The 27,339-nt window shown below is 37.5% G+C and overlaps 1 protein-coding gene across 20 annotated transcripts in view; it reads left to right on the top strand.

The window, feature by feature from the left end:
* The window catches only part of NRXN1 (neurexin 1), a 735,915-nt gene that overhangs the window by 495,568 nt on the left and 213,008 nt on the right, over nucleotides 1-27,339 (top strand). For all 20 annotated transcript variants that reach the window (XM_075497462.1, XM_075497460.1, XM_075497458.1 and 17 more), the window contains one exon: nucleotides 21,989-22,170. In XM_075497462.1, coding sequence (XP_075353577.1) covers nucleotides 21,989-22,170 — 182 coding nt within the window. The remainder of the gene's footprint in view (nucleotides 1-21,988; nucleotides 22,171-27,339) is intronic.

Here is a 27,339-nt window from a genome sequence, read left to right as displayed (position 1 = left end):
GGTGAGGTTAAGTATCCAGTGCCTTTCTCCTTGTGTAGTTGTTAGAAGCAGCGTAACATAGCGTGACACATCTGCCAGCACTTCACACCCACTTGCTCATGTATAAATGACTGAACAAAGGACAAAGCAATGAAAAATCAAGCTCTGCTTTTTAAATAGAAACGATAACTGGTTAGAGAAAACCAGAAATATGAGCTGCGCAACACATTAGAGAAACAAAACTCTAGTGGAAAATACTGTAGGATTTTATAAGTGATTACAAATTATGTTAGTAATTATGTATATGTAGCTAACAAGTTTTGAGAACATATATAAAGACCAAATTTGACAGTGTGCAAATAAAAATGTTTGATTTCGATGTTTACTTTGTGAGAAAAGGCAATCAAGGAAAACAGCCGTTTATATTCTTTACTCTAGATTATTTAAATGTGTTTTTTTAAAATAAGATTGATACAATTTCATACAAAAACTACAGTCATTCTTTTAAATCAAATTGATTCCCCAGATTTGTATTCCTTAGGAAAAAAAGAATTTTATTGAAAAGATTTACCCATCTTTTCTCTAGAAAACGAGGACTAAAAAGTGAAGCTCATTAGGAAAGCAAGAAGGATGTTCTATTTCCCTTCTTCTGACCTGACTGATATTCTCTTTTCTGTCTCCTGACATGTTTTCTATAATGCAGACCACAGAAAAATAGCTGGCAACTTGGCTTGATTTTCTTCCAGCCTTCAGACTTCAAATGCAGAAAAAATGTCTACTAATTTCTATTTCAGTGTTGCCATAGATACAATTTCTATGATGTTTTTATCTTTTTACTTCTGTCTGTCTGTCTATCTGTCTGTCCTTCATCTTGCTAGCTAACAACTTTTTTTCTTCTTTCTTCCTTTACTTTCCATACTTCCCAATTCTTCCCCTGCACCTATTCCGCTTGCTTAATTTAGTCAGGTATTACTATTCTCTTATTTTTTGTAATTCAGAATCCTCACTCTTGATGCTTTGTTCAATATTTGTATCCTGTAATACCCCACAGGTAGTGTCCAATGTATCTTGTTAGGCTTTGAAATACTCTTTCTTTCTACTATTGAAACTCACAGTAATTAACTTTGCTTTGCATACTGTTCCAAGGAATGCCTTCAGGTCTAGATGTCCCCCCCTCCCCTTCTGTTCTCAGGTTGTACTGGATTTCTCTTTGATTCTGTTTGTGGTAGACACACACGGATGCAGCATAATACCCATTCCCTCACCCTGCATTTTCCCCATTTTTTGTTTCTCCCAGACGCTCTTCTCTTGATTATTCTTTTCCGTTTGTAGTAAATACATACAACGGCAGCAACTCAGAAGGCACTGGCTGTGTAGGCTTAATGTACCTACTCATCTGCAGTCATTCATCATTGCCGTTGGATTGCTTATACAACTGCAAAGAGCAAGACAGTTCGGTGATGTACTTAAATTGGATGCTAACTGCTGCTGGTGAAAATGTTTCATGCCTATTATTTAAAAAAAAAAATCATGACTTTATTAGTCCTTCTTAACATGCAGGCGGACATTTGATTCCTAATATGCTATGTGAAACTTATAATCTCCTCATCTGATAGGAATAAGCAAGATCATAAAAGTAGAGCACCCATGTTTTTCCATGGCAGTTACACCTTTCACTCCAGGGACAGTGGCACTGGGTCTGTGGATACCTTGACAATACTCACACTGTCTTAACTTTGGAACTCTGATTTATAGATCCAATTCAGGGCTTTGGAGTCCTGTTATATATCTGCTGGAGAGATTTAGATTCCAAATTTAGATGCTCTGAATAACCTTCTGTGGAGAGTGAAGTTTCTTCTTTGGACTGTTTAGGAAACCTATGATCCTAACTGGGGCACCTAACTTTGATGCCTAGAGTTAGCTGCTGTTTTCTGTTTTCTTGTGCACACATTGCATCATGTGGTATTCTCCCATTTAGGAAACACAGAGCTTGATTACCCTTAAGTAATAGTTGTCATTGATTTTAATAGGGTTGTGCTCAATGGAAAAGTGTCACAAGTGACATGCTACCTTCTTTAAATTGGGGCAATATGATAATTCGCTTTTACTACCTGAAGACATTTTTGCTGAGTTGGCTTATGTTTGTTTACCAGCAAGTTTTTTTCCATCTGTTATTCTGTCCTACTGGGCATTTATTCTGGAATTCCCCCAGATCTTGGAGGAAGTCTCATATACTACCTTACTCCTCCTCAAATATTTATATTCTGGCTGTTTTGTTGAAGCAAAGATTAGGTTAGGTAAAAATGGATTGATACAAATCCAAGTTTGATATGGTTGGAGGATGAGATTGATTAGCAGTGTGCTTACTGTGCCGTCTATTGCCTATGTATGGACTGAAAGGAAGGGAAAAATGCTTACAAATGAATCAGAACTACTGAATTTTACAAACTGCTTTGAAAGAACTGATTCTTCGTTAAAGAAGTAGTAAAAGTTACAGAATTAACGGTAAGCTTCATACTGTACAAGCTCAGGGCTGGCACAAAGCAAATCTTTTGTGTGTCTCCTTTTACAGCTTCTCTGTTCTTAGTGCCTGTCTGGGTCTGATGATTGGTTAATAAAGCCTTTTATCACATATTATAATTGTTATAATTTTTTTATCAACAATTTGGGGACTTTTGCTTTGCTGCCTGTCGTCCTCTGAACTGTTCCTCCTCCCCCACCTGTATTAGTACAGAAAATCAGCCCCTCCCCATGCCGCTGAACTTGTTGGCAGTATTCTTGCATGCTTTTTAACCAGTGGTAAATAGCACCGGGATTTATTGAGGAAGCGGGACTTGTCATATCCAGAACAAGCATCTAGACTTTAGGCATTGTGTCTAAGCTAGCCACAGGCAGTCAGGCATCTCTGGGAAGGGATTCTTTCTGTCTCCACTTAGCTGTTTAGGAAAGATAGGATGAATCTATATGAGTGTCTCTCTATGTGTCTCTATATGAGAGACACAACTCCAGGAGATGCGTTTCCATGCCTTCCCTCCAAGAGGGAAGCTTCGTATCAGCTTCACTCTGCTGTATCTGTGTCTGCTCTGTGGAACTAGTACAGGATATACAAACCCTTCCAAGTGGTACTTCCAGTTTTTACAGCTCCAGAGACAATCTCTTTTTATTTCAGTGTTATGTTGCTTCGCTTCAGTTGTCCTCAGACGAGTTATTCCTAATCTACTTAGGAGTTAGTGAGTAAAGAAACAATCCCTGGGCTCAATACTTTTGCTTTGAATGCCTTTACCTTCATCATAATAACTTAATAAAATGCAAATAGGCAGAAATGAAAAGATTTCTTAAGTTGTATTTGGTGATACTTCAGAAACTGGTGTCTGTGTACAGTATGGCTTTTGGGTTTTTGGGGTTTTTTTGGGGGTTTTTTGGGTTTTTTAAATTTTTTTAAGAAATGAACAAAATTCCTTGACATACCAAAATCTGCCTTGTAATGTACTAAATGGGAAACCTGACTTCTAAACAAGTAGAGGCTATAGAGGCTATTTTTTTCCTAATCCTCTATTACCGACCTTGTAAAAGGCCTATTAGGAAAGAGTCAGTGTTGATCACTTTTACCACAGTCACAATTTATGAGACTATTATCTCACGTAATCCAAATAGGTAATGTTATTGTGCACTTTATGCTACAGTTCTTCTTTTGTGCTCAATAAATGACTAGCTGCATTATTAACAAGTATTTACACAGAAGCCCTGAGTTTAGTTAATGTTTCTGTGGGCAAGAATCTGATAGTACCAAAACCAGTACAAACATAGAAGAAACCATAAAATAAAGTTCTAGAAGATTACAGGAAAGGTTAGACCTGTTTGAATAGCAGAGGTATGGTGATTAAGACTCCAGGTATCCTCCAATGCACGAATCATTACAACGTGAGTGGTAGCACAAAGCCCTGGTAGCCTCTTCCTGGGCTGTAACAGAGCCTGGAGTCTCCACTTGTGAAACCTCTGGCTCGCCTTTCCCAGTGTGCTGATTTCAGTGCAAGTATCCACATGTTCACCTTTCTGTCCTGATTTTCCTCTCCATCTCCTATTACTGATAGTTATATTTTTATCCTGTCAGTTTGTCCTTGATTGCTTCTCCCCCACCTTCCTCTCCAAAGTATACGCTACTGTCATATTTCGATTCCTTGGTATCATACCTGTTGTGTGGTCTACTTGCTGTATCTTCCTGTTATAACATTATTTTTTCCTCCAGCTATATATCTGATTAGTATTCACCACTTTAAAAAATGCTTCAGTTTTACTCTCCCTATGGACTTTCCTTTAAGAGTGTTTACTTCAGGCAAAGGACAGATTATGCTATCATGTTGTAAAATCCTAATAATACTAATAAATGCCTCTAATGGACTGAATTCTGTCCCTTTTCTAATAGAAGACCATTGAGTAGGTGTCCCATAGCAGTGGGTTTATTAGAAAGGAAAAGTCAAATAAAAAAGCAGAAATAAAGCTAGCTGTATACATTAGAAAAATAGAAATATGAGTCTATCAGTCGAGAATCCGTTTGCAGTTTCCAATTGCTCTGCTGACAATAATGGGGTTATACTAGTGTGAAAACTGAATCAATAAAATCAACAACATGCCCTCTGAGTGGTATAGCATATTGCATGGCGTAGAATATTGCACTATATATTTGTCCCAATAAAGCCAAACCACTATTGATGCAGTATAGAAAGGGGCTAGAAAATATATTGGTGGTTATTTCTGTTTCTCTGAGCATGACTGCCATATGCTGCTGGTATTTTGCTTGGAGTGTAGGATTATTGATAGGGAATTAACAGTAGTCATGATAGATTTTCTCTTCATTTATATCTAGTTATGTCTTTTACTTTCCAGCATGTACATTACTGCTGCAATATGTGCTTTTGGTGAGCTTGACCTTGGACTGGTTGCTCTATGTTGGAGCATTTGAAATCTGTGGGAAACAAAACTTTGGCATACAATGAGGCAGCCCACTTGCGGCAGCGAGCGTGCTGTTGTGAACAAGTTACCCTGCTTTCCAGTGGTGTGTTGGGTAAAGACTGCAGAGTCTGAGGTCTCCGTGTGTGGAACCATGCCCTCAAAATCCTTCCTACCAGCTCTGCGCACACCCAGCTGCGCAAATTGAATACGGATTATGGAGGAGCAAAAAATATGGTGTTTATGGTGCCTGCAGAAAGACAGATGATAGGTGATAGCGAGTCTGAGATGACAGAGACAGAGCTACAGAAATGTTCTTAAATCTCTTCTGGCAAAATGGGAGCTGCTGCTGGCAGGGCATCACTGTGAACAGTTCTGAAATTCAGCTGGGGGGTCCCAGATGGTCTGAAAGTGTTCACAAAGCAGACGTCTTCAGGTGCTTTGAGAACAGGCTGTGTTACCTGACTGAGTCCAGTTTTCTACAGAGGCTAGGTTGCTTTTTTCTCTCTTATTGTGTGTGATTGTTAGCTGCTGAATGTAGAGAAGAAGGTCACGCTGGTTGTTGTAGTTGCAGAGTTGGGCTTTCTGACAGTTGTCCAAAGGTCAGGCTGCTTGTTCTTTTATTATCTGTCTTGAGGGTAAATAAATAAATGAAATACATTGAGGCAAAAAATCCCAAACTATAATAGTTCAGAGTATCTTTTCAGATGAAATGGCACTTTATTCCCATACAAAACGTTGCATAGAAGAACATGAGGAAAACATACCAATTTGGCTTCTTTTGAAAATCCTCTCTTAAGACTGCCAACTTGGAAAGCAACTGAAAGAAGCAAGGGGAACCATTGATTGTTACACACGATGTGACAGCTAAAGTGTCTTCTTTAAAGGAGAAGAAAGTTCCTCAATAGCTCTCCTCCATCAGTACAAATTGCTACAGAAAGCAATTTACTATATGGTGCCCAGAATTAATAAATTGAGTTACTGATGTAGGATCCAGGTCACCACCTAAACTGGAGGCAAGACCTAGGGGCACAGTGTCTTGCTCAAACAGTATGGTTTTTTTCTGTGCAGAAACTGTATCTTCTTTGAGATACCCAGCTCATACTGACTCAGCACTTGAGATAATGAATCTTTTTCTGAAGTTGAGGTTTCTGCATATTAGTGACAGCATAATGTATTGAGGCTGAGACTGATAATGGTACTAAGTAATCATCCCTTTTAAAACAGGAATTACTTTGATGAACATTAACATGAATATCAGTGTAAGTACAGGGTGTGCTTAGTACCATTTAACATGACCTTCATTTTGATAACAGCTCTAATTAGGTGGTGTTTTGTAAAAGCTGACAATCGGTTGTGTTTGCATTACTACAGTACCTCGTGGACTCTGTTTATCTGCAGTTTCGTGACTTTGACTCTTTCTTTATCATTTTTGTCTTATACAATGAGTTAATCCCTTCAGCAGATGAAACATCCACAAAATATTTAAGTGTGCCCGGACATGGGTGCTAGGAGAAGAGTGCTCTTCAGGGCTCAGTCCCATGGCAATGGAAGTCTACAGCTCTCAGATAGGCCCATATGGGCTGTTCCAGAGTAGGAAGAACAGCTGCAACAGCTTCCTGGAGCAGTGTGCCACAACGTCGCTTGGACGCTAATGCTGCCCTAGGAAAGAGGTGATAATATACCTGGCATAACGTAGTCTGGGCTTTGAGGGATCCAGGCTTGTTTGACATGCTTTCAGAGGATTTGCTTGTGACTTGGTTGTGTTTTCTAATTATGTCAAGTTTATCAGGTTGAGGTAACATGTTACAAAAGCAGATTTTTCCACCCACCAGCACAACAATTAGAGCAAGACTGGTTTTTTAGGTCCAGCATCTTTTTAAGGTGTGCTGCGTGTTTGTGTAAACATAAAGAGGCTCACAGAGTAACTTGAATTTCTTTGTCACATTTTCTTTCTTGGTTATCTTGTCTCGGGAGTGAAAGTAAATCTTGTATCTTCTTGTGACTCTTGCAAGTGTTGGATTCAGTTCTGTTGACGTTACTGTTGAAGAGTTGCAGTGTGATTCTAATCCAAAGCTTTTTTTGTATCCTTGCCCTTATTCATGGTGTGTGTATACCCTCTGCTTTCCCTTAAACCCATACCTGCTCTGTGCCTGGAACTGCTCTTATGTAGGCTTTGAGGGAGTCACATCACACAAGAAGGTTAAAAAGCATCAGTTCCCAATATCAACTTGTACAGTGGTGGAAAATCAGGTCTGGTCTTCCTATTAATTGTACTGTTATTTCTGTATTGGAAACAGTGCGGACAATTGTTCGTGTTTGTGAGCTATTGAAAAGCAAACTGCTATGGAACATAAAAATGCCTCACTATTTGCAGTGGTTTAAGATACAATTAGGAGTTCCTCCTTATTTTTTAAGGGTCCTTTAGGGTATTTTCAGGTCACATATATAAATTTTCATTTCACCTGTTAATTCTAAAAATCTGCTTTTTCTTGGTGAAAGTTCAGATGCCCTCAGTTTTTGATATCATAAGATTATGAGACTTTAGGGAGGATTCCTGTTCATGAAGCACATGACATTTTTAATCACTGCTAAGATTCTTTATAATGCAGATATGAATAAGTCAAATTTGGGTCTATAAACATCAAAAGGGTTTAATAGGAATTAATAGCAATTGCTGTTTAAGGAAATAGTCTTGTGTTTTTCTTTTTCATTATCCTTCTAGATTAACAATCCTATAGCTAAACTTCACGTAGAGCCAAGATTCCAGATGTAGATGAGTCTGGATTTCTCCAGAAAATGTAGTAATAGCTCTTTTGGGATTTGTGAATTTTTTTTTCTTTGTACGCTGTTATACATAATCTTATTTATCAAAAGGTAGTTTGAAGATTCCATTCCTTCTCTTTTAGTGTACAAGGAGTTAGTAGCTTAAGGACACTGATATTGAACATCAGCTGTAAGGTCATGTATTTTTTTCCCCATGCAGAAGAGGGAGAATTTTTTTGGGACATGGCCTGTGGCTCTGAGAGCTGCTCACGGTTTCTGCCACATCATTAGAAACCAAACAATTTGTCAGAACTCTTGCAGATTAGGATTAGAAGAAGGAGAGGATGAAAGATTGATGAAAGGGGAAATACGGAGTGACTGAAGCCCTACTCTGAGCATATCGCTTTATCTGAAGCACTCTCATTACAAACAGTTGCTGAATGTTTTTTCTATTCAAGGTCAATAAGAATAAAAAATTGGGTTTGCTAATCACATGAGAACTTCATTACTTTGTTTCAGAGACCAAGGCACACATCATTTTTAGCTTCAAAAGTCATGCAGTTTAACTTCACAAGGCTAATTGGAAAGTTTGATAAAAAAAAATAAATTAGAAATGTATGTTTTTAAAGGTAGTAACAACAAAGGTGCAGAACGTGCTTCAGCTTTGAATAGGGTAAAATATGTTTAAGTACTGATTAAATGATTTTTAAAAAATGATGCCTATTTTTACCAAAGATATTTTCAACCCAATAATATATAATAGAAGCTTGCATAATCAAGTATGGCATACAGGGACCATTGTGCTCCTAGAATTAAGGGTGCTTTTGTGTTTCTATTACAGTCTTGTGTATTTTATGAGATAAGGTTATAGTAATTGGTTCCAGACTGAAACGTACCTTGAAAGATTGAGACCTGAGATCACAAGTTATATTTTTAGAAATGTATTCTGGGAATTACTTAAACTACTGTGGTTTGTTTATGGCATACTGGATTCCCAAGGTCCACATTAAGGTTCACGGTCACATTAAAGGCAGTTTTGTATAAACAGGTAGGTAGGCACAATACCTATGCAAGTAGTTTACAGTCTCATATCCTCAACCAGCAGGTTGCAATTTAAATAGATGCTTCATGCCATCAGATCAGGATCTGTGAGTGTATTACTAACTGAAGCATGGGTCTGAAATTCCACTTAGGTGTACTGAGGTCTTCGTGCCCACTGGGAGCGTAAGGGTTAGCGTGTCCATCTTGTATTCAGAGGGCCAACTTTGAGGTACTTACTGGCAGATAGGACTGTTGGGTGCTCGTTCTTTGCTCTTCAGCTGTGCAGGCTGGCTCAGGGGAAGCAAGAGTCTATTCCAAATCCCCGCATTTGACCTCCTTCCTTGGACGTGCTCTGGGATGCCTCTGCTACTGACTCCACTCTTGTGTGGAGCAACATGAGGAGTGGTGTCGTGTAAGCCAAAAAGACATGCTGTGTTTCTCAGCTGGGACCTAGTTCACTTGAAACTTGGGGCCAAGATGTAAACTAAGTAGCAAAGCAAATTGTTCCCATTGTTTTAGACTCCCTGCAAAGCTCTTTGGGTTATCTTTGGCTCATGCTATCTGATCTGCAACTTTTCTATGGCTAAGCAGAACACCCTGTTAGGAATGTCTCTGTAACATTCACTAAGTGTCCTTCAGAAAAGGAGGTCCGGTTCTTTTCTCACTTGGGTTTTTACTTTGAGGTGACTTTGGTTATTTCATTTGGGATTACTGCTTGCTTGGACTGAAGAGAAATAGGCTCGGGTTGTTGTTATTGCCGAAAGCAGGACAGGTTCTCCATACCTTGTTCTGTTCCTACCTATATCTTGAGGACAAGGGTGTTGATTTACCCTTGCCATCTGACAGTGTTATACCAGGAACAAGTAATAGCTTTGAGAGCAGAGAACTGAACTTCACATTGATACATTTTCTAAACTATTATTTTCAAAAATGAGCATGAAACCAGTTTCTCTTTCAGCGTGAATGAGATGTTACTGTCGCATTTGGCCTGAGGTAGTTATGATTTACTCCACAGCATCAAAACAAATTTTATAAAGAGTTTGTCACAGAGCCTCAGGTAGTTATCCACTTGCTGCTGAAGAAGAGATATCAGATAGGAAGAGATACACAGAATTTTTTTATATAGAGAGACATCTGTATATAAGGGACCGTGTTACTAGAAACATGTCTTTTCATACTGTTAGAATGTTGAAAAGCTTTTTATGCTATGTATTAATTCTTGCAAATTGCTTGCCAATTTAATATCAGCAGCATCTAAACAGTAAGTAATTGCTTATGATAATGAGTGCAAACTAATTTACTGGAATATGTTAATATTCACAATGCACTTTAGAACAGCGGGGTATTCCAAAAATACTACTTTCTTGTTTAACTGCAGTGTTTAGGTTGCATTGTTATTACAAATGCTAGCAAAATCATCACAAAGCCAGCCTCTCATTGAATAGCCATCTTATTGAGACTCCAGCATGTGTGAGCAAGGAATATGTAGTGTCCTTTGAGAACTAAACAGGATATGAACAAAACCTTCTAGATTTAAATAATGAATCTTAAATTCTGATTGATGTTCATTAGATGAACATTTATAAGACAGACAGAGAGCCTTCTTTCCCTTATGACTTGTAAAATTTAATTTAACAAATTTCAAGTCAAATAGCATGCAATCACTTTTTTAATATTTGGGTGTCTTCAATGGATTTACTCTTTGTGTGAGATGTAGAAACATTTCTAGAAATGCTTTATGTGACTCTGTGAAAGAAATACTGTAGTGCAGGAGTCCTCAAAACTTCCAAGTTAGTATACCTTAGCTGATTCTGCAAGACTGGTTTTTAGTGTATTTGAGTCATTGTTTTTTCCTTCTTTTCTTGGGAAGTGTTCTGTTTTTGTTTGGGTTGGGTTGTGTATTTTTAGCAAACTTAGACAAATACTTACTGAAAAATGGGTTATCTCTGAGCACATTTCTGCACAGAATAATTTTCCACATGCATTGGTATTACTTACAGTTTTGAAGGGTTCTTAACATCTTTGTGTAGTTACTATAAAGTGCTATATTAAAGTAAGGCTTCCCAAACTATTGAAGACTGATCTTCACTTCATGAAAATATAAGCAATCATTATTTCCTCCAGCCAGACCTTTGGAAGTGAAAGGCCTACACAAAATCACTGCTCTAATTAGGCCGGGTTAGTCTTCAGAGGGTAATTAACTGCTCACCTTCCTTGCATGCACGGGTGAACTAAGTGATAGCTAATAGTACTGGCATATGAAGTGTCAGAGTTGACACTTGAGTTAGTCCCTGTTGAGATGAATGAATAGCTTACACTTCAAAACTGTTTTGTCAGGTTCTCTCCAAACACCATTGCGGAATCCAGTGGTTAAACCATGCTCCCTAATTACTCAACTATGTAAAACAGTGAAAAACATAAGATGCATATTTTTCACTGCAGCTCTTTATCCTCTGAAGCTGGCAGTGAATTGTTGCTTACAAACAACAGCATAAGGACTTTCCAAAGAAGAATGATAGCAATTATCATAATGACAAGGCACGTAGCGTTTTTGTGCCAGACCACAATTGGAAATCTATTATGTAGTAGAACAGAAAGAAGTAGGAAGGAAGTGAATTGGCCCAACCTGGCTGGCCCCTGTTAGCTGTTATTATAATGGTCTAATAACCTTAAAGATTCAAATACAGCTGGATCCGTGTACCCTTATTAAACACTGTTTGTTTCATGTGCAAATTTGATAATGTAAGTAAACATTGATGTCCCAAAATCAATCCTTGGGAAAATGACTAGGAAATCTTTCCAGATAAAGTATCATTTGTAGCTGCTTGCTGGTTCTTATTTTTGGGCTTCCCTTGAGCCAACCAACCAGATACTTTTACATCGTATTCCTCTTTTACCTGATACTTTTCTGAGGTTTGAGTACATGTAATAGCAGTGAAGACTAGCTTTGGTTTTAAAATGTGAGGATTTTTAAAATCAGTTATTGCTCTGTGTATTGAATGAAATGAAATGTCATTAATTTTTGGGCTCGCTCATGCTTGGAGTTAGCAAGACAATACAATGCTACAAGACTGCAGTTAATATGTAGCCTGCTCATCAGTCCTTCCCTTTGCCAGATCTGCCTCTGAGAGGCCTCTAGCAACTGAACAGCTGCTTCAGCGGTGGATCCATGTGCTTCAGGGAGGCTTAAGCTCTGTGTTTTTCCAAAGATTTAATATCTTTCATCTCATTTCATTTTTGTTAGAAGAAGAATGGTTGCTATTTTTGCATTTCAAGATGTAACATCTCTAAGAAACTATGCTCTTTCTGTTTTTCTTCAGCTATAGCCCATGTATGTCTACTTGAAAATGTTCAGAAATGCTACCACAACACTACTGTGTCTGCTAACTATTAATAATTGAATAATTAGTAGGAGAGCATGTATGCTACAGATCTTCTTACTCTGCGCTACCTTTACAAACAAACAATATCAAACTTCATTGCACATTGTCCATAACACAACTTGCTATTTTCAGAAGAGGCTCCATCTCAGCAAACTCTGTAAGCTGCAGTGTTGCCAGTACCACCTTTCTGCTGCAATAGTAGCATCTTATCTTAGTCCAGCATCTGACATCCTTGTTGTGCTTGTGTTTTTTTCAGTGAATTTAACAGGCTTGCAGTTAGCAGTGCTCTTATTTTCAGCATGTTATGCATTTCTTCTAAGACAAGTTTTACTACTTTTGAGAGCTCTCTAAGTATTTCAGGACTTCTCAAGAGTAAATTATCAGATGAACAATTTAGCAAGGAAGATAATATAAATTTCACTTAAAAATAACTAAGTTTATGCAAGATAGTGTAGCTGGAGTATTGTATTAGTAAGGAAGCCAATAAGAAATAAAGACTTTAGCCTAGAAGCATACTAGACATTTGCAGCCAACCTCCTGTCCATTTTAACATAATTAAATAACTTAAGGCCAGCTATTTCAAATGTTTGTGTCTTCATTTAAAGAATAGGGGTTTGATTTTTCAAGGTTGCCAGAAATGCTGCAACACTTCTGAGAATCAGGATACTGCTGTAGGTGCTTGAATAAAAACATAACTTCAGGCACTTTGTTTTGCATGAAATAATGACTTTTTAAAAAAATTATTATATTATTTCTTTGAAAAGTACATTGCCTTTTGATGGACCTATACAGAGAAAATTTAATTTTGGATTTTCTTTTACTGTTTTTTGGCCTATATGCACATCTGTGCTGAGCTACTTTTGTGGGAGATGTTCAGATCCTGGTGCATAAGCAGTTTGTCTTCAACTTACAGGCCTCCCAGTTGAGTCAGCAAGCTTGGAAACTCTAACAACTCAAGTTACTTGGCTTATGGAATTTCTAACTTTTGCCAGGTATCCATTGAGTTTGTGAGGTCCCTGGACTGGAACCACTGAATGATTTCACATAGGCCACCAACAGATGGTAACAACATTTGGTCTCTATCGACCTGCATAGTATTTGAGCTAATGTCCTAGTTTCTGCATCCTGTTACAAATCCTTTCAACTAACCAGCCCCTTAACTGCATTCATTTTGTGTGTTGGCACAACTAATAAGTCATAAGACGCAAATCAGTGCACGTGCAGTCCATTTACTTTAACGGAATTTAATGTAACAGTAGTTAAATTGAAGTATAGGGCCTTGACATTTCCTAATGTAAGGAGTGTGGGGACCAGAACAGTCCTATTGTCTTCAAGAGTACTTGAGTTTACTAATTTCAGTCTGATAATGCCTTTACGTTCTATCTGTCCGGAAATATTTTTCATCTCATTGCCTTCTCATATGTGTTTCCCAACAACGCAATTTCCACTTCTCTAGACACTGTTCAAGAAATTTATCTTTAACCGTATGTTGACAAGTTGTAGGAGGAATAAAAACTTCCCTTATTTATAGACATTTGACTTTTAATTTCCATCTGACTTTTTGGCAAGCTTTCAGAAGCAGACACGTTGTATCCTTGTTACCTTTAATAGAGTTATAATGGATTAAAATGTTTCATGTTGACTGCAGTATGACATTTAAAGCAGGCTTTGATTTCAGAAATATATAATTTTCTAACCATCTACATTACATAAAGGTGCAAGGCAATAATGGGGAATTACTTGGCTTACATTTCATACAGAAATGTTCTAAATTCATTTTGAACAGCCACCCATACTGGAAAAGTGATAGGTAATAGGCAGCCAGTAAAATTTTTAAACTGAGAGATTCTGGAGAAGAACAATAATTTTCTTTTACCAGTGTGTGTCAGATTTGCGTTAGAAAGACTGTACCCTTTCATAAAATAAATCATCATTTTTGTATAAATGAACATGCTATGAGATCAACAAACCCCAGAACTTTTTTACTGTGGATGTTTTAAATATAATCAAAATAATTTTACAGAATCAGTGCCTAAATACTATCAAGTCTATTGGCATTCAGTAAATCAACTTATGTTTTGTTAATAAGTCAGATGAACAGATACTCTAATTTCTACATTCTGTTAGGAGTCCTTTCAGCTATCTCTTGCTTAGCTAAGGTCCTTCTCAAAATTATATTCATTTTAAACACAATTGAAAGCTCTTAGTTTGATGTGCCTACTCAAACCGAGTAGCACTTTACTCCGGCTAAGTGATCTAATCTAAAACAATGAGGTCATTTGAGATGTAAGATACTACTTGATTTGAGTAAAGACATTAGAATCACTCCAGTTGGAAAATCCTTTAAATTCCTTGAAACTTTTATTTGAACCCTCTATGTCATTTATGATGGTAAGAATTATGCTAACTTGTAATACTGACGCTAAGCTGCATAAGAGTTGTCCTTTATAGGCATACATATACACTGAGCCATCATTATTCACAAGTTTTAGTTGTTTGTCCCTTAGTGACCCTATTGAAATCAATAGAGCTGGATATTCTTATTGTAGGTAAATATGATATATTTCGGCTTGAAATATGAACATTTTGTTCCAAAAGCAGCAAAAATAATGAATCCATTTTTTATGCAATGGTGCCTTGTTTCCCAAATGTTACTCTCTCTTACTGCAAGAATCCTATAGCTTCTGTTCCTTTTTCCTCCCAGAGCTCCTGATGATGCTTCAAGTGTGTGGCACCATTGTTTGGCTAGCGTAGCACATTGAGTATATTAACTGGACCATCAATATACAACTACCAAGTGCCCTACAGGCTATTGCCAGGCAAAAAGTATAGTGGTTGAGCTCTACATATTTCTCTTTTATACAGTCATTGGTTTTCATTAAACTGCTAAGAGTAAATTTTGCTTGAAATTTCTGCCTACCTCTCTCTCAAATTTGGCTGAACTTGACTATTAGATTGAAAAGTTATTGGAGGATGAGCAAGGACAGCGGATATGTTGTGCAGCTCCATAAGGTTATCCTCCACAGAGAAACTTTCTAAAAATAAGACTTCACATTTGAAACTGGGGAATTAAAATTACAAGAGCAATTGGAACTGGAATGGAGTATTTTCCCCCCACTTTATTATGGCATGCAGTGTAAAATATAAATGATGAGAGATAAAGCACAAAGACAGAAACAAGGAGGGTTTGTATTTGTATAGCACCTTTGACATTTAAAGAGTCTTAAATAAGTTTGGCAATCTCTCCATATGGAAAAAGCATTTCTCTCTGGCATTACTGGGAGAGAGATGATGTGACCTAGTTCATGGAGAAGCATTCCAGTGAATTCTCAGCAAATGCAGAGAATTAACTGGAATCAGACCATGCTTCAGTCCATGTGGCTGAAGCCAAAAGTGGAGGTGCACATTTGTCAGTTGAGCCAGTGACCAGTGTCAGGTCGAGCACTCCTTTTAGTCAAGAGCCTGTTGCCAGAAAGTCAAATTATGGGAAGACCCTAGGGATCATTTTAGACAGGTGAGAATGCTATTGTGCCACCTACAGAGCATTTACCAGGTCATGGTACTGTCCAAATACCATTGGGAAAGACTGGCGGAAAGGAGGAGTAAGAAAGGAGTGGTTTTCTGGTTTTCCCCTTTCGTTTGTTCTTTTGTTTTGTGTGCATGCATGTGTGTGTGTTTGGAGGGGGAGTGTGGTGTTGAGCTGATTAAGTTACCTATAGCAAGTCTTGTGGTCTGAGGAAAAAAACTTTGCTTCTGTGTTACTGCCTTGAATCTGCAATAAATGTCATTGCAAAGGCCAGAATGCTCAGCTTGACTTGAGACTGTGTTGTTCTATTATCACCTAGACCTTTACCTGGAGACAGCTCTTGGGGATAGCTGAATATAATAAACCATGCACAGCACTGTTTTATAGATCTCTGTGAAAACTTGGATGTAGTGTGATGAAAAGCCTTCTAGGCTCTGATAAAACAAATCAGGGTCTCTGTAGTGGTTTGGGAAGAGAAGTTCTATAATACAATGTAAAGTTGTGTTTGAATTAATAGTAGCTACATAGCGTGGTTTCTGTTTATCAAGGAATGTAGAAGGCTGTGCCTTATCTCTGCCTGTTTAATACTGGTATTGACTGGTAGATAAACTGGAAGAGGCAGCAGACAGCAGCAATGAGGTGAAGGCTCTTCTCTTTCAGCATCTTTTATATTCTGGGGATACTGCTTTGTTGGTTCATTTTAATGAATTCCTTCAGCTGATGATTGAGCTGGTTGAGGTCATATTCATCTAGTTATTGTCTGGGTGAAACGATCTTCTTGACCATCACTTTTAAGACATGTCCCACGCTATGAAATAAGCTCCAGTTCTGGATTACAATCAGCACAGTATTGACCTATGCAGAGAGTGCAGATGCCTCGGTAGTATCATAGATAGTGTTGGAAGTTTGGAGATTCAGCTAGCAGCAGCCACTGTAAACATGATGTGGCTTCAGTCTGTCTTACAGAAAAATTGAATTTTAGAGCTTAGCTGTAGCATAGTGAAAGGTGGGTACTGCTGAAGGCTGACAGTAGGCAGATAGACATTTTCTGTTCTCTTTATTTTCATCAGCGTCTTTACCTGAAGAGGCAAGATGAAATCATTAATGAAGATATTAATAACAAAACCCAGCGACGGTCTTTGCCAATGCTGGTTTGGTCAGTGAGTCTTCTTACGGTTACTGTGGTAGAATGGAAGATCAATGAATGAGGTAATGGAATTAGTAAGGAATTATGCTATGCAGTTTGTGATCTTACAGTTGACAAATGTATTGGCACAATAAGACTGCTAGCGACAGTCATAGTTCGAGCATGCAGTCAGATTGCTTTAAAGACCTAACTAGAAATTGTTTTGAGCGGTGGTCAATTTCCAGGAAAACTATGACCCTTTCAGGTTTGCCAAGCTGAGTGTGGTCAAAGGAACATCCTAAATACACTCCTAGACCCAATTATCCATGAGTCTAAGAGGAGCCTGGCCAGAAAATGAGACATTTTTCCATTCTTACTCCTATGGCTCAAGCTTTTTGGAGAGCTACAAGCAATGATCCGTTTGAAAATCTTCTCCTTCCCCATCCAGTACACCTCTTCTGCTGTTAAATAGACTGCCCTTAGAGAAGCCTGATGTCGTTGTTGCAGCAAAACAGTTACAATCCATATTCAGGCTCCTGCCTAGATTAGTGGGACAGATACCAGTGTACCAGGATGCCTTCAGGAAGTGTTCAATTGAATCTGATTTTTAGTTTGAAATACTTCTTCCAGCAGCTATTCTCATCTTCTTCCCATGATTAACCCTAATGGCCATTCCCTCCTCACCTCAACCCTGTGGCATATATTCTCTGGTCTGTGTAATTAATTAATAACACAGCACAGTCTAAGAAGAAGCACACGAGAGAGTTGTTTTTTAATCCACCAAGCTGATTATTTCGAAACACCCCCTTCCCTCCCCCTGGCATATCATATTTCAGACTTGAAGCATTCCTTTCTTCACTTACCTTAGAAAATCTGTACAAATCTACATATGGAAATTTTGTGTACTTTTCTGGAACTTCAGCTTGGGCAGGATGAAAATACATAGATGAAAATGTAAAAAGAAGTATTAATGGAGATTTATATGCTCCCCTGAACATAGCAAGTGTGATTAAAGCCACCATATAGATATTTGTGCAAATGTATATATAGATAGATAGATTCATATTGTAAATTCTTCAGTCTTGGTAATTAATAGCAGCCTGCACAAATAGTCTCACTGGATTCAGCAGGTTTATCAATGCAAGTAATTACTTACCAGTGGGAATAAGAGGGTTCACATTCTAGCCCAGAATGAAGTAAAGTACTGATAACATACAGAAGGAAGAAAATTACATTATTGGGTAATTTCTCATTATAAGCAGCAATGCTTACCCTTCATATTTTTTATAATAGTTAAAAATTGCTTTACTATTAATGAAAGGGCAGCTAGAAGTTTACAGGCTTCAGTCTTTAGTTTTCCAGCTATAGCTTGTCATGGTATCATAGTTCCCTGGGGTCCAGAGCTCAATCAGAGCATTGCTTTCACTTAATCGGAATCTGAAACCTGATGTGAATGTTGAAAATAAACGTTAAGTTACTAACGTTATATGGGAAAAATGGAATTATGTACATTACCCTTCAGTGCAATATACGTTACACACAAAATTGGCATGAACATGAGGAAGGTAGAAAGCTGTTCATTTGTTGTTGATTTGAGCGAACTATTAAACTACATCAGATGTGACTTCAGAGCAATAAATATTGAAAAGCTTTGCAGTCATACACAGTAATAGATACAGTAAATGGGTACTAAACAAAATATTTATCTGCTTAATACTGTATAGGTAAGCAGATGTCCTTGAGTTGCTGCCAGGCTGTGCTGAAATGAATGCACTATTTCATAAAGATGAATTTTGCAAACAAGTAGGACTTGAGAGACCCAGGCCATTAAAAAACATTACTGTATCTTGACCACTGGCAGTTTGTTACAATAGGAACCATGCTTTCATTGTTAAGAATTTCAAAGAGCTGTATGGACATTTTTCCTAAACGTTGTGTAGATGCATGGATGCATAAAGAATTACGCAGTAAATTCTGCGGCTGAGAGATATAACTGGTATGTTACAAACTTGCCTACTTACAAGTACTGTGCTGATGGCACTGCTATTCTTGACATTCTAATTCTGCTGCTTTCAATTCTCTTGAGATGATAAACCCCAAACAACAGAGTGCCATAAGCTAAAAGAGAGAAGGAAGATGACTGTTTTTTAGTGACAATGTTCTGAAAGAATGGCAGAGATGTTATAAGGTTTGTCAGAGAGCATAAAAGCCTTTATGGAGCAAGTGAATTAGGCTTCCTCTGTTGTTTCTTAACAGATCCAAAACTGATAGTAAGCAGGGAGGTTTCGAACAACTGCTCAGTTTCTAGCTTTTAATAGTTAATGGGAGGTCGGACTATAAGCTGAGATCAATCCCAGAGTAATAAATTTTACATTATTATATTTGTCTTTCTTGAAATATAAACACTAGAGGACCTATTCTCAAATGGCTTCCGACCCATTTTTTCATAATTAATACAGGAAATTCAAAGAACGTGACTCCCTGTACAGCTCAGACAGAGGCAGCTTGGTATTCATCAGCATGGATTAATTAGCCTGTTACCAGACACGCAGTTAGTTGGAAGAGCTACAAAATGGACAGTTATAAAGAAGGGAAAGCTTTGCCGTAAAATACCATAAGCCACATGTTATCATGGATAAAAGATAAGTTTTTTGACTTTGATGTTGATTCTACGTAGTTTAAGATTTACAGCTAGATTTATCCAGCCCTACTGACATTGACCTTGGTTTCAATGCGGCAGCACTGTGGAATGAATTGCTCTTCATTGGTTTATTTGAAGGGCAGTATTTAGCAAAAAACTGCAACAAAGATTCACTCTGAATAAGAACAAGAGTCTCTCATTGTTCAGATCTGGAGACTTACTTCTGGGTCATTGTATTCAGTATGACTCCACCATCACTTGGCAGGCTTTTTCTTTGTCTTCTATATTGGGTAAACACATCTGTTACAACCAAGAAAAGGAGAATTATGCCCTCCCACTTAGATCTTATGTACTATTCTAACAGTTTCATCTGTGACATGGAGGTGTAATGAGTTGTTTTTTCTTAGCCTTCACATTTTTGTTACTTTTAAGAACCTCATTCATGACCTGACACAATATTTTATGAAGTCAACAGAAAGGCTGTCACTGTTTTTAATGAGCTTTGGATCAAGCCCTCAGTTTTTCATCAACACAGAATAAATCCTTTCATTACAGACACCAGTGTGACATATACTGTATGAAGGTCCAAACTCTGTCACTCCTCAGTTGGCTCAAGATTTGAAGTCAACACTAGCAGCAAAGAGGAGAACTTGGGGACCATCAAGAGTGATACTACCTGTCTCCTATCTTTGTTTTGGGATGTACTAGAACTGGAGATTCAACCATCATTACTGAATAGCATGCAACACATTATTGTGCATTTCACAGCACCGCATATGAGGAAAGCAAGAGTGGGAGAGCAGATTAGGTTTTTATCACACACATTCCCAAACCAGACACCATTTGCCCATGTTCATTACCAAGCTTTTTTAAGGCACAGCCCCTATCTTCACTACTCTTGCACAACTCTTTACAATCACGATAAACCCTGATTTCACTTGGAGTGTAAGTGAAACCTTAGATATCAGATCTGTTATTGTGTTTGTCTTTGCTAAAGAGAGTTGACAAGTTTTCCTAAAACACATGCAGGTTGGTATTTTGCCATCAAGAGAAAAGCCAAGAGATCTATTTGAAGCACAGTGCAATCCTGCAAGTGTGTTGATATAAAATGAGCTTTACAGTTTTTTAAGTGCCATACACAGTGCATAAAATATTACAAATTGATGGTACTGGGAAAAACTAATGAGTAGGTATGTAATTCCATAAAGGAAATATGATATTAGAAATAAATATAGGATATCTTTTCAAAAAGACCAGGTGACCTTTTTGCTTTGAGACTGACACAAAGCAGTCTTGCTCAGCAGTAGAGTAAGATTTTGAGACAACTGGAAGTTGAAGGAGTGGTGTAACTATACAGGCCTTCTTGTTTTCAGCTTTAAAAGTCTATGTGTTTGAGGGATTTTAGATCCTTTTGTATGCTTACAGCATTTTTGGTCAATCTTGAAAGAAAGTATGTTGTTAGGCACTTACGCATCTCCTTACATGGACATGGGAAGTATGTAGTGGGAGTATTGGGTGGAATAAACTGAATTACATTTAATAAAATTGAAAGTAGCCACACAGTGAGCCAGCTTAGAACAGCTGGTAAATCTAGACATCAGTATTTACAATGCGCTGACATATCTCCCTAAGCTTTGACCTATCGTCATGGAAAAGTAGTGGACAGCTTGTAGTGACTTTACAAATGAAAGATCAAGTGCATGCACAATTTGTCTGCTATATGCTGTTGTTAGGATACAGGTTCTAAATGGAAAATGTCCGGATATGCTGCTATTTTAGTTCAGAGGAAATATGCTGGTGATGAAGTTAAGCACCTGAGTGCTAAGTGGTTTTAGATTACAACACTTGTTTAAAACAGATTATAGATTTTGTAAGTGCACACTGGATATAATGTGCAAAGATTTCCACTCTTATAAGCTATACATTGAGCATTATGCAAATAAGCCGTAGCTTGCTTAGATGGTAGACTGATATCTTTTTGTCCTGACATGACAAGTAAAGGATATTTCCATTTGTTATCCCCATCTGTCACAAGCTGATAAACCTCAGATCCGTAAAAGTCTTATCTGAATGTATTTGTTAACGTTTTGCTTCACTGGGCATGATGACGTATCATATAGCGCATATCATTTTAATTGTGTAAATAACGAGCTGCATTTTTTTGTCAGTCATGAGATAACTGGAATTACTTGATTTCTTCTACACATAGGCCCAGTTTGGGAAAGCATTTTGTTCAACTCATCCCTGTTCTGCACATCACAGAAACATGTTCTTCAAGCATATGCTTAAGAACTCTCTTGAATAGATGTGCATTTCTGAATCAGAGCTATGGTATTTTAAGTTGCTGCATATGCAATTATGTTATATTCTGCGTTGATTGTACTATATAAAAAGCACTAATATTTCGCTTGCTGCAAAATTTTCAGACATAAAGACCCCTTCATGTTGAAATATAGTCTTGTTTGTTTCTATGAATCCATTTGCTATATGAGAACATCTTGATTTTTGTAGAGCATATGATTTCCACGTGGGTTTGCATTGCTGCAAGTGAACTAATTATCTTTATTTCTGTTTTACAGCGGGAACAACGTATATCTTTAGCAAAGGTGGTGGACAAATCACTTACACGTGGCCTCCTAATGATCGGCCAAGCACTCGTGCGGACAGACTGGCAATAGGGTTTAGTACTGTTCAAAAAGAAGCTGTGTTGGTACGAGTGGACAGTTCTACTGGGCTCGGAGATTATTTAGAGCTGCATATCGTAAGTATTATTAACAAATGCATGATATTTCTTCTCGTCTTGATTGTTCTTATATTTGTGGGTTTTAATTTATTTTATTTTAATGTAAACACAGCAGTTTGTTAATGAACCTTTTAGGGTCAATAGTGAACTAAATGATAATGGCTTATAGCATACAATACTGTACAGGGTCTCAGACATTCTCAAAATGCCTTTTACTTTATACAGTGCTACTTTATATGGCTTTTCAGTTAAAAATCATACCGTGATACCTGTACAGATATAGCAGTTTTCTGCAATCTAATTACATAAAACAGGATTTAGCATTGTCAGAGGAAGGTACATTAATCCTGGAGGATTTAATCTGGAATCTGCTGGGGGAATTATAGTGTATCACGATTGACTGTGCTTATTGTTAATACTAGAATTTATCCTCTGATTTCACCATTCCTTTGTGGTGATAAATCTTGAGCAAGAAAGCAAGATTGTCAAGCTAGGAAGTCTAAAAAAGTAATTTCAGCTGCCTTAAAGCAAATAACTAGCAATCAAAATTGAAAGCATCTGGATTTTTATGGCAACATAAATAAATGATCAGTTGAGATAAACATAACTAGGGCAGTATAAAATTTTGTTGTTTAGATTAGTCTCAACTTTGTTCATGTATTAGTTTGATTTTGATTTAAGGATCTCTCTACTTTCAGGAACAGAAGAGTTCCTTTTGAATGAAATTACTTATTGATTTATAACCAATTACACTTTTACCCTCAGAAAACATTCAGCGTGATCATTTTCAAAATTAGAGGGAATTATGGTATTCAATCTGCCCAGGCTCCTTACTTCTGTAAAGGCACTCTTGCACTGTGGACCAAGGTGATTTTTTTTTATTTACTGGCTTGAGTAAATAAACAAAGAAAGAAGGCCTTAAATAAAATTCAGGGGTTGTCTGTACCCTTCTCTTTGAAATGCATGGACAAAATGGCTGGCTGGTATTATACAATCGTAATTTAACAATGTGAACAAAGCAACTTCTCCCGGGTGCCAGAAAAGCTGAGTGCCTACATTTTTCAAGGCAAGTATTGTGTTGCTGAAGAGAATTTAAAAATTTGCTTTTCAAAGCCACATCTAACATCAGGCACCTAGTCATCATTTGCCCGTTTCTTCGCAATCTGAGACCAGATCCACCCACTGTGGTCAACAGTGTTATTTTCTTCTTACAGTGTTTTCTTTTTCATTAGCATATTAAGCAATGTTTTTCTCGTAGTTTTACTATACCTGAAGTCTACCAAAACCATAATATTTGTGCAATCTTGTGCCTACCCTTGATTTTTCCATTTTAAAACAAATACTGGGTTCATTAGTTATCACAGAATCACAGAATCGTATAGGTTGGAAAAGACCTTTAAGATCATTGAGTCCAACTGTAATTATGAGTTGGAGATCAAAAATTATTGCCTGCTCATAAGTGTTTCATTTTTTTTTTTCTAAATAACTTTCTTATACCCATACTGTAGCAACAGATAGTAAAAATAAAAGAATAATTGAGAGTTTTCTGTGGTCAGAAACCCTACCAGCTTAATAGGTATGGGGAAAATCATAAATTACACTTTACTGGTCTTTTGAAATTTCTGTGAAGCAGCAACAGGCCTTTTATCATCATGCTCTGTGAGGTGATCCTGGCCTCCTCCTATTGTCTTTGCAAGAGACTTCAGGAACCTCCCTGAAGCCTGCTCTGCTTCAGTGTAAAATCCGTGATAATTGTGCAGAAATTTCACTGGAATGAGGTCTGACCTTCTGAGAGTTGCTTCAATGTAGTCTCTCTCTAGAGTGGAGACACTAAGGGATTGACCTGAAATCCTAAGACATCTGGCAAGGATTTTTTTAAGGGTCGTCAATGTTAGATAAAGCTTGGAAAACTGCTGGGACATAGTTTCCCGGAATCTATTTCAAATAAGGATAATATTCAAAAGAAAGTTGAAAGGCAGTATTTTCAAAAGCACTCATGGTACCAAAGAACATGTATTTTATTAAAGTCAGTGGAGCTGTAGGCACTTCTGAGAATTTTACCTGAGATCTATTTTAGCTCAGCAAGGTATTGTGAAACATCACAGTTATAAAAATGAAGAACATAGAAACGGAGAAGCCTATGTATATGTTATTTGAAAAATAGTTTATCAGATCAAAGTTTTTCAATATTGGCAGCTACTGCATTAAACTAGCTGTAATAAAAGTAGTAGGAGGTTGTGTCATTCAAGACTTCCTTGTTGCACCGATATTGAGATGCCACTAAGAATGTCTTACCTACTAAATAACCAGAAACATGCAAAAGCTGTGAATAGTGGAAGGAGGAAAAACTAGAAGGAGGGAAGAGTCTAATTCTGCATGTTCTTTTGCAGGCACCCACTCACCTGTTTGCATAATGAATATGCATGAGCAATAAATGCCTGTGTACATTGAGATGCACTGTGCATGGATAACTTAGCTGTGTTATAACAACTATAACATTATAACAAGGATATAGTTGTGATTTAATTATGCTGGGATTCAGTTTTACAGTATGGTAGAAACTGGTTCTTTTGTTATGGACCTTTCATTTTACCTGGGAGGTCATTAATCACTCAGATCCTCCGCAGTGACAAAATTTGGGACAGAAATGTAAGGATAGGTTTTACGTGTATTTTCAGCAGAATGGTGGCACACAAAGTTTGGAACTATTGCTTTGAGTTAAAAAATTTAGAACATAGCCCTCACTAGCATGTTGGGGAGGGTGCTTGTTTGGGATGTTTCAGAACAGAGCTAGAGGTAGCTTGCTCTTAACCTTCTTCATTCTAGAAATGGAAGAGGAAATTACGAGTTTGATTATGGTACTTCAGTGTGTGCTTGCCCTCTTTATTATTCTGTTTACTTAAAGACGATGTAAACCTAATAATGAAATCAAGCTCATAACAAATTCTGATTTGGAAAATTGCTACTTGAGCATCTGAATCACAGCTTTAGTGTTAGGTTAGGAACACATTTATTTAAAGTAATCATTTAACCTCCCCAAATAACCATTGTTAATATGAGAAACATTTAAAAAAATGTGTAATGTGCATTGCTACCAGATGCTTAACAGTTCCAGTGCAAATATTTTAAATTCCAAGATAGATTATTATAAAACTCCACCTGTACTGTAGCAGCCTAGATATAAAGGACTGGTTGCGTGTATGATACATATGCATCCCTGTGCTTCAAGAAAGGGATGTTAATAAGATTTAGTCATCCAGAGATGCAGCAATTAGTTTTCATAACAATCACTTGACTTCTGTTATGGAAGTGGTCTCCTGTGCAGTCTCTGCTAGGAGGTTCAAGAGGAAATAGATATCAGGCCTAAAAGTCTACTGCCACTTCCTTCTCCTGTTGATGTATAAAAGAAGGACAGACAACTCTGAGAATTAATATAATCCTCCTTTTTTCCCCCTTTTCCTGGCATGGTCCGCATCCGTCTCCACGCCAAATGGAAAAAGGTGGCAGCTTATTCGCGCAGTGTTTGGTTACTCACCATGTGCACTTCTGTGCTTGGGTTTTTCATTGACTTCTAAAGCCCTTAGGTAATTCTGTCAGCAATTCCTGTTCCTACCTCTGATCTTCTTCTTTTCCCACCCTCTTGCCCCAAGTCATTAGACAGAAAAGGAGGGAGAGGGAGAGGGAGAGGGAGAGGGAGAGGGAGAGGGAGAGGGGGAGAGAGAGAGAGAGAGAGAGAGATCGTCGTCTTCCACAAGCACTGTGCTGTTGCTGCCTCAAGTTTCCAGGTTTGCTATGGTGAGGAACAAAGTGAAGTTAGACAAAGATATTGTCTTGAAGGGCTACGAAATCCTGTTAAATTGCTCTTTCTGGCAATGGTGGTAGCATAGGAAACTGGCATTCTCCTGTGTGGCACAAATAGTATTCACTCTACTAATGAAGACAAGAAGGATAGATTTCCATCAATAGACTTCAACCATTTTTAAAAATTGTTTTAAGTATAAATTATTGCATGTTTTCATCTTTCATTGTTAAAATGAAAGACTTTATAACAAAATGTAACATTTTGTAGGCCTGATGGAAAGAGTCAGCAATTTCTGTGTCTTCCTTGTTTGTCATTTGTTTTAAATTCAAAGTACTTTGGGAACACAAAACGAGTGTGCCGTTTTTATGGTTATGGCTGATTTTGAAATTGAGAACAAGAAGTTTGTAGGGGGGGATAAGGCCAGCAAAGCATTTCAGATCTTACAGCTTTGGCATTCCAGAAAAGACACCCAGCCTACGGGGCACTAGCTACTTAAGTTAAACTGAGCTCACTTCTATTATCTCAAGCAGGGCAAGGAATTACTAATTAAGCTCAGTTACATACATGGATCTGCTGAAGTAGGTGAAGTGGTGAAGATCATTCTGATAACAAACATCCTAAGGTTTAAAATAAGGAATGAGGCAGATGTAGCAGCATTTTGAACATTGTCCTAACCCTCTTCTGGGGGAAGCTGGGGAAAAACACCCTGTAATTCCAGTGAGGGAAGAGTGATAATCCTACCTAGGATATAGGAGACATACAAAAATAAAAAGAAATTAAACTCAGGGTAGATTGTGGTAGATATTTTTTATTTCATTCTCTTTAATGTTATTAGGGAAAAATATTGTAGGGAAAATGTAAACCAATAAGGTTAATACTGTGATGGGAAAGCATGGAAAACTATTTTAAAAGATGTGGTAACATGTTACCTGAAAAAATATGGTATGATTAAGGACAGATAGTATCAATATATGCAAGGTATAACACAACCTGAAATACTCTGAAGATGCAGCATTACTGGCATGATAGATTAATCAGTACTGTACTCAGATTTTCAAAATGTGTTTGTGAAGCCTTCAGAGTCACAATTAATGACTGAGGTGAACAGTCATAGGAGAGGAAATATTGTATGTCTTACAGAAAATTGGGTTTTGGATCATGAATAAATTCAGTTTGTGCTCTTTGTCCCTACTATTTATATACTGCATCTATTAAAATATATATTGTGAGAAAGGCATTTTTCATTTGAAACTTTTTCCATTAGGAAGATGTGGATAAAAATCAAGTGAAAGCTTTTGTGAGTTTTTGTCAGCTTTGGTTCAAAAATTCTCTTAGTTTAAAAGAAAGTTAATGCTTCCCCATGTTCTGAGCTATTTATTCCGTTT

This window comes from Mycteria americana, chromosome 3 (genome assembly GCF_035582795.1).
Source record: "Mycteria americana isolate JAX WOST 10 ecotype Jacksonville Zoo and Gardens chromosome 3, USCA_MyAme_1.0, whole genome shotgun sequence".
Classification (NCBI taxonomy): Eukaryota; Metazoa; Chordata; class Aves; order Ciconiiformes; family Ciconiidae; genus Mycteria; species Mycteria americana.
Note: the sequence above shows the minus strand (reverse complement) of the source record. Positions and strands in the feature narration are given on the sequence as shown.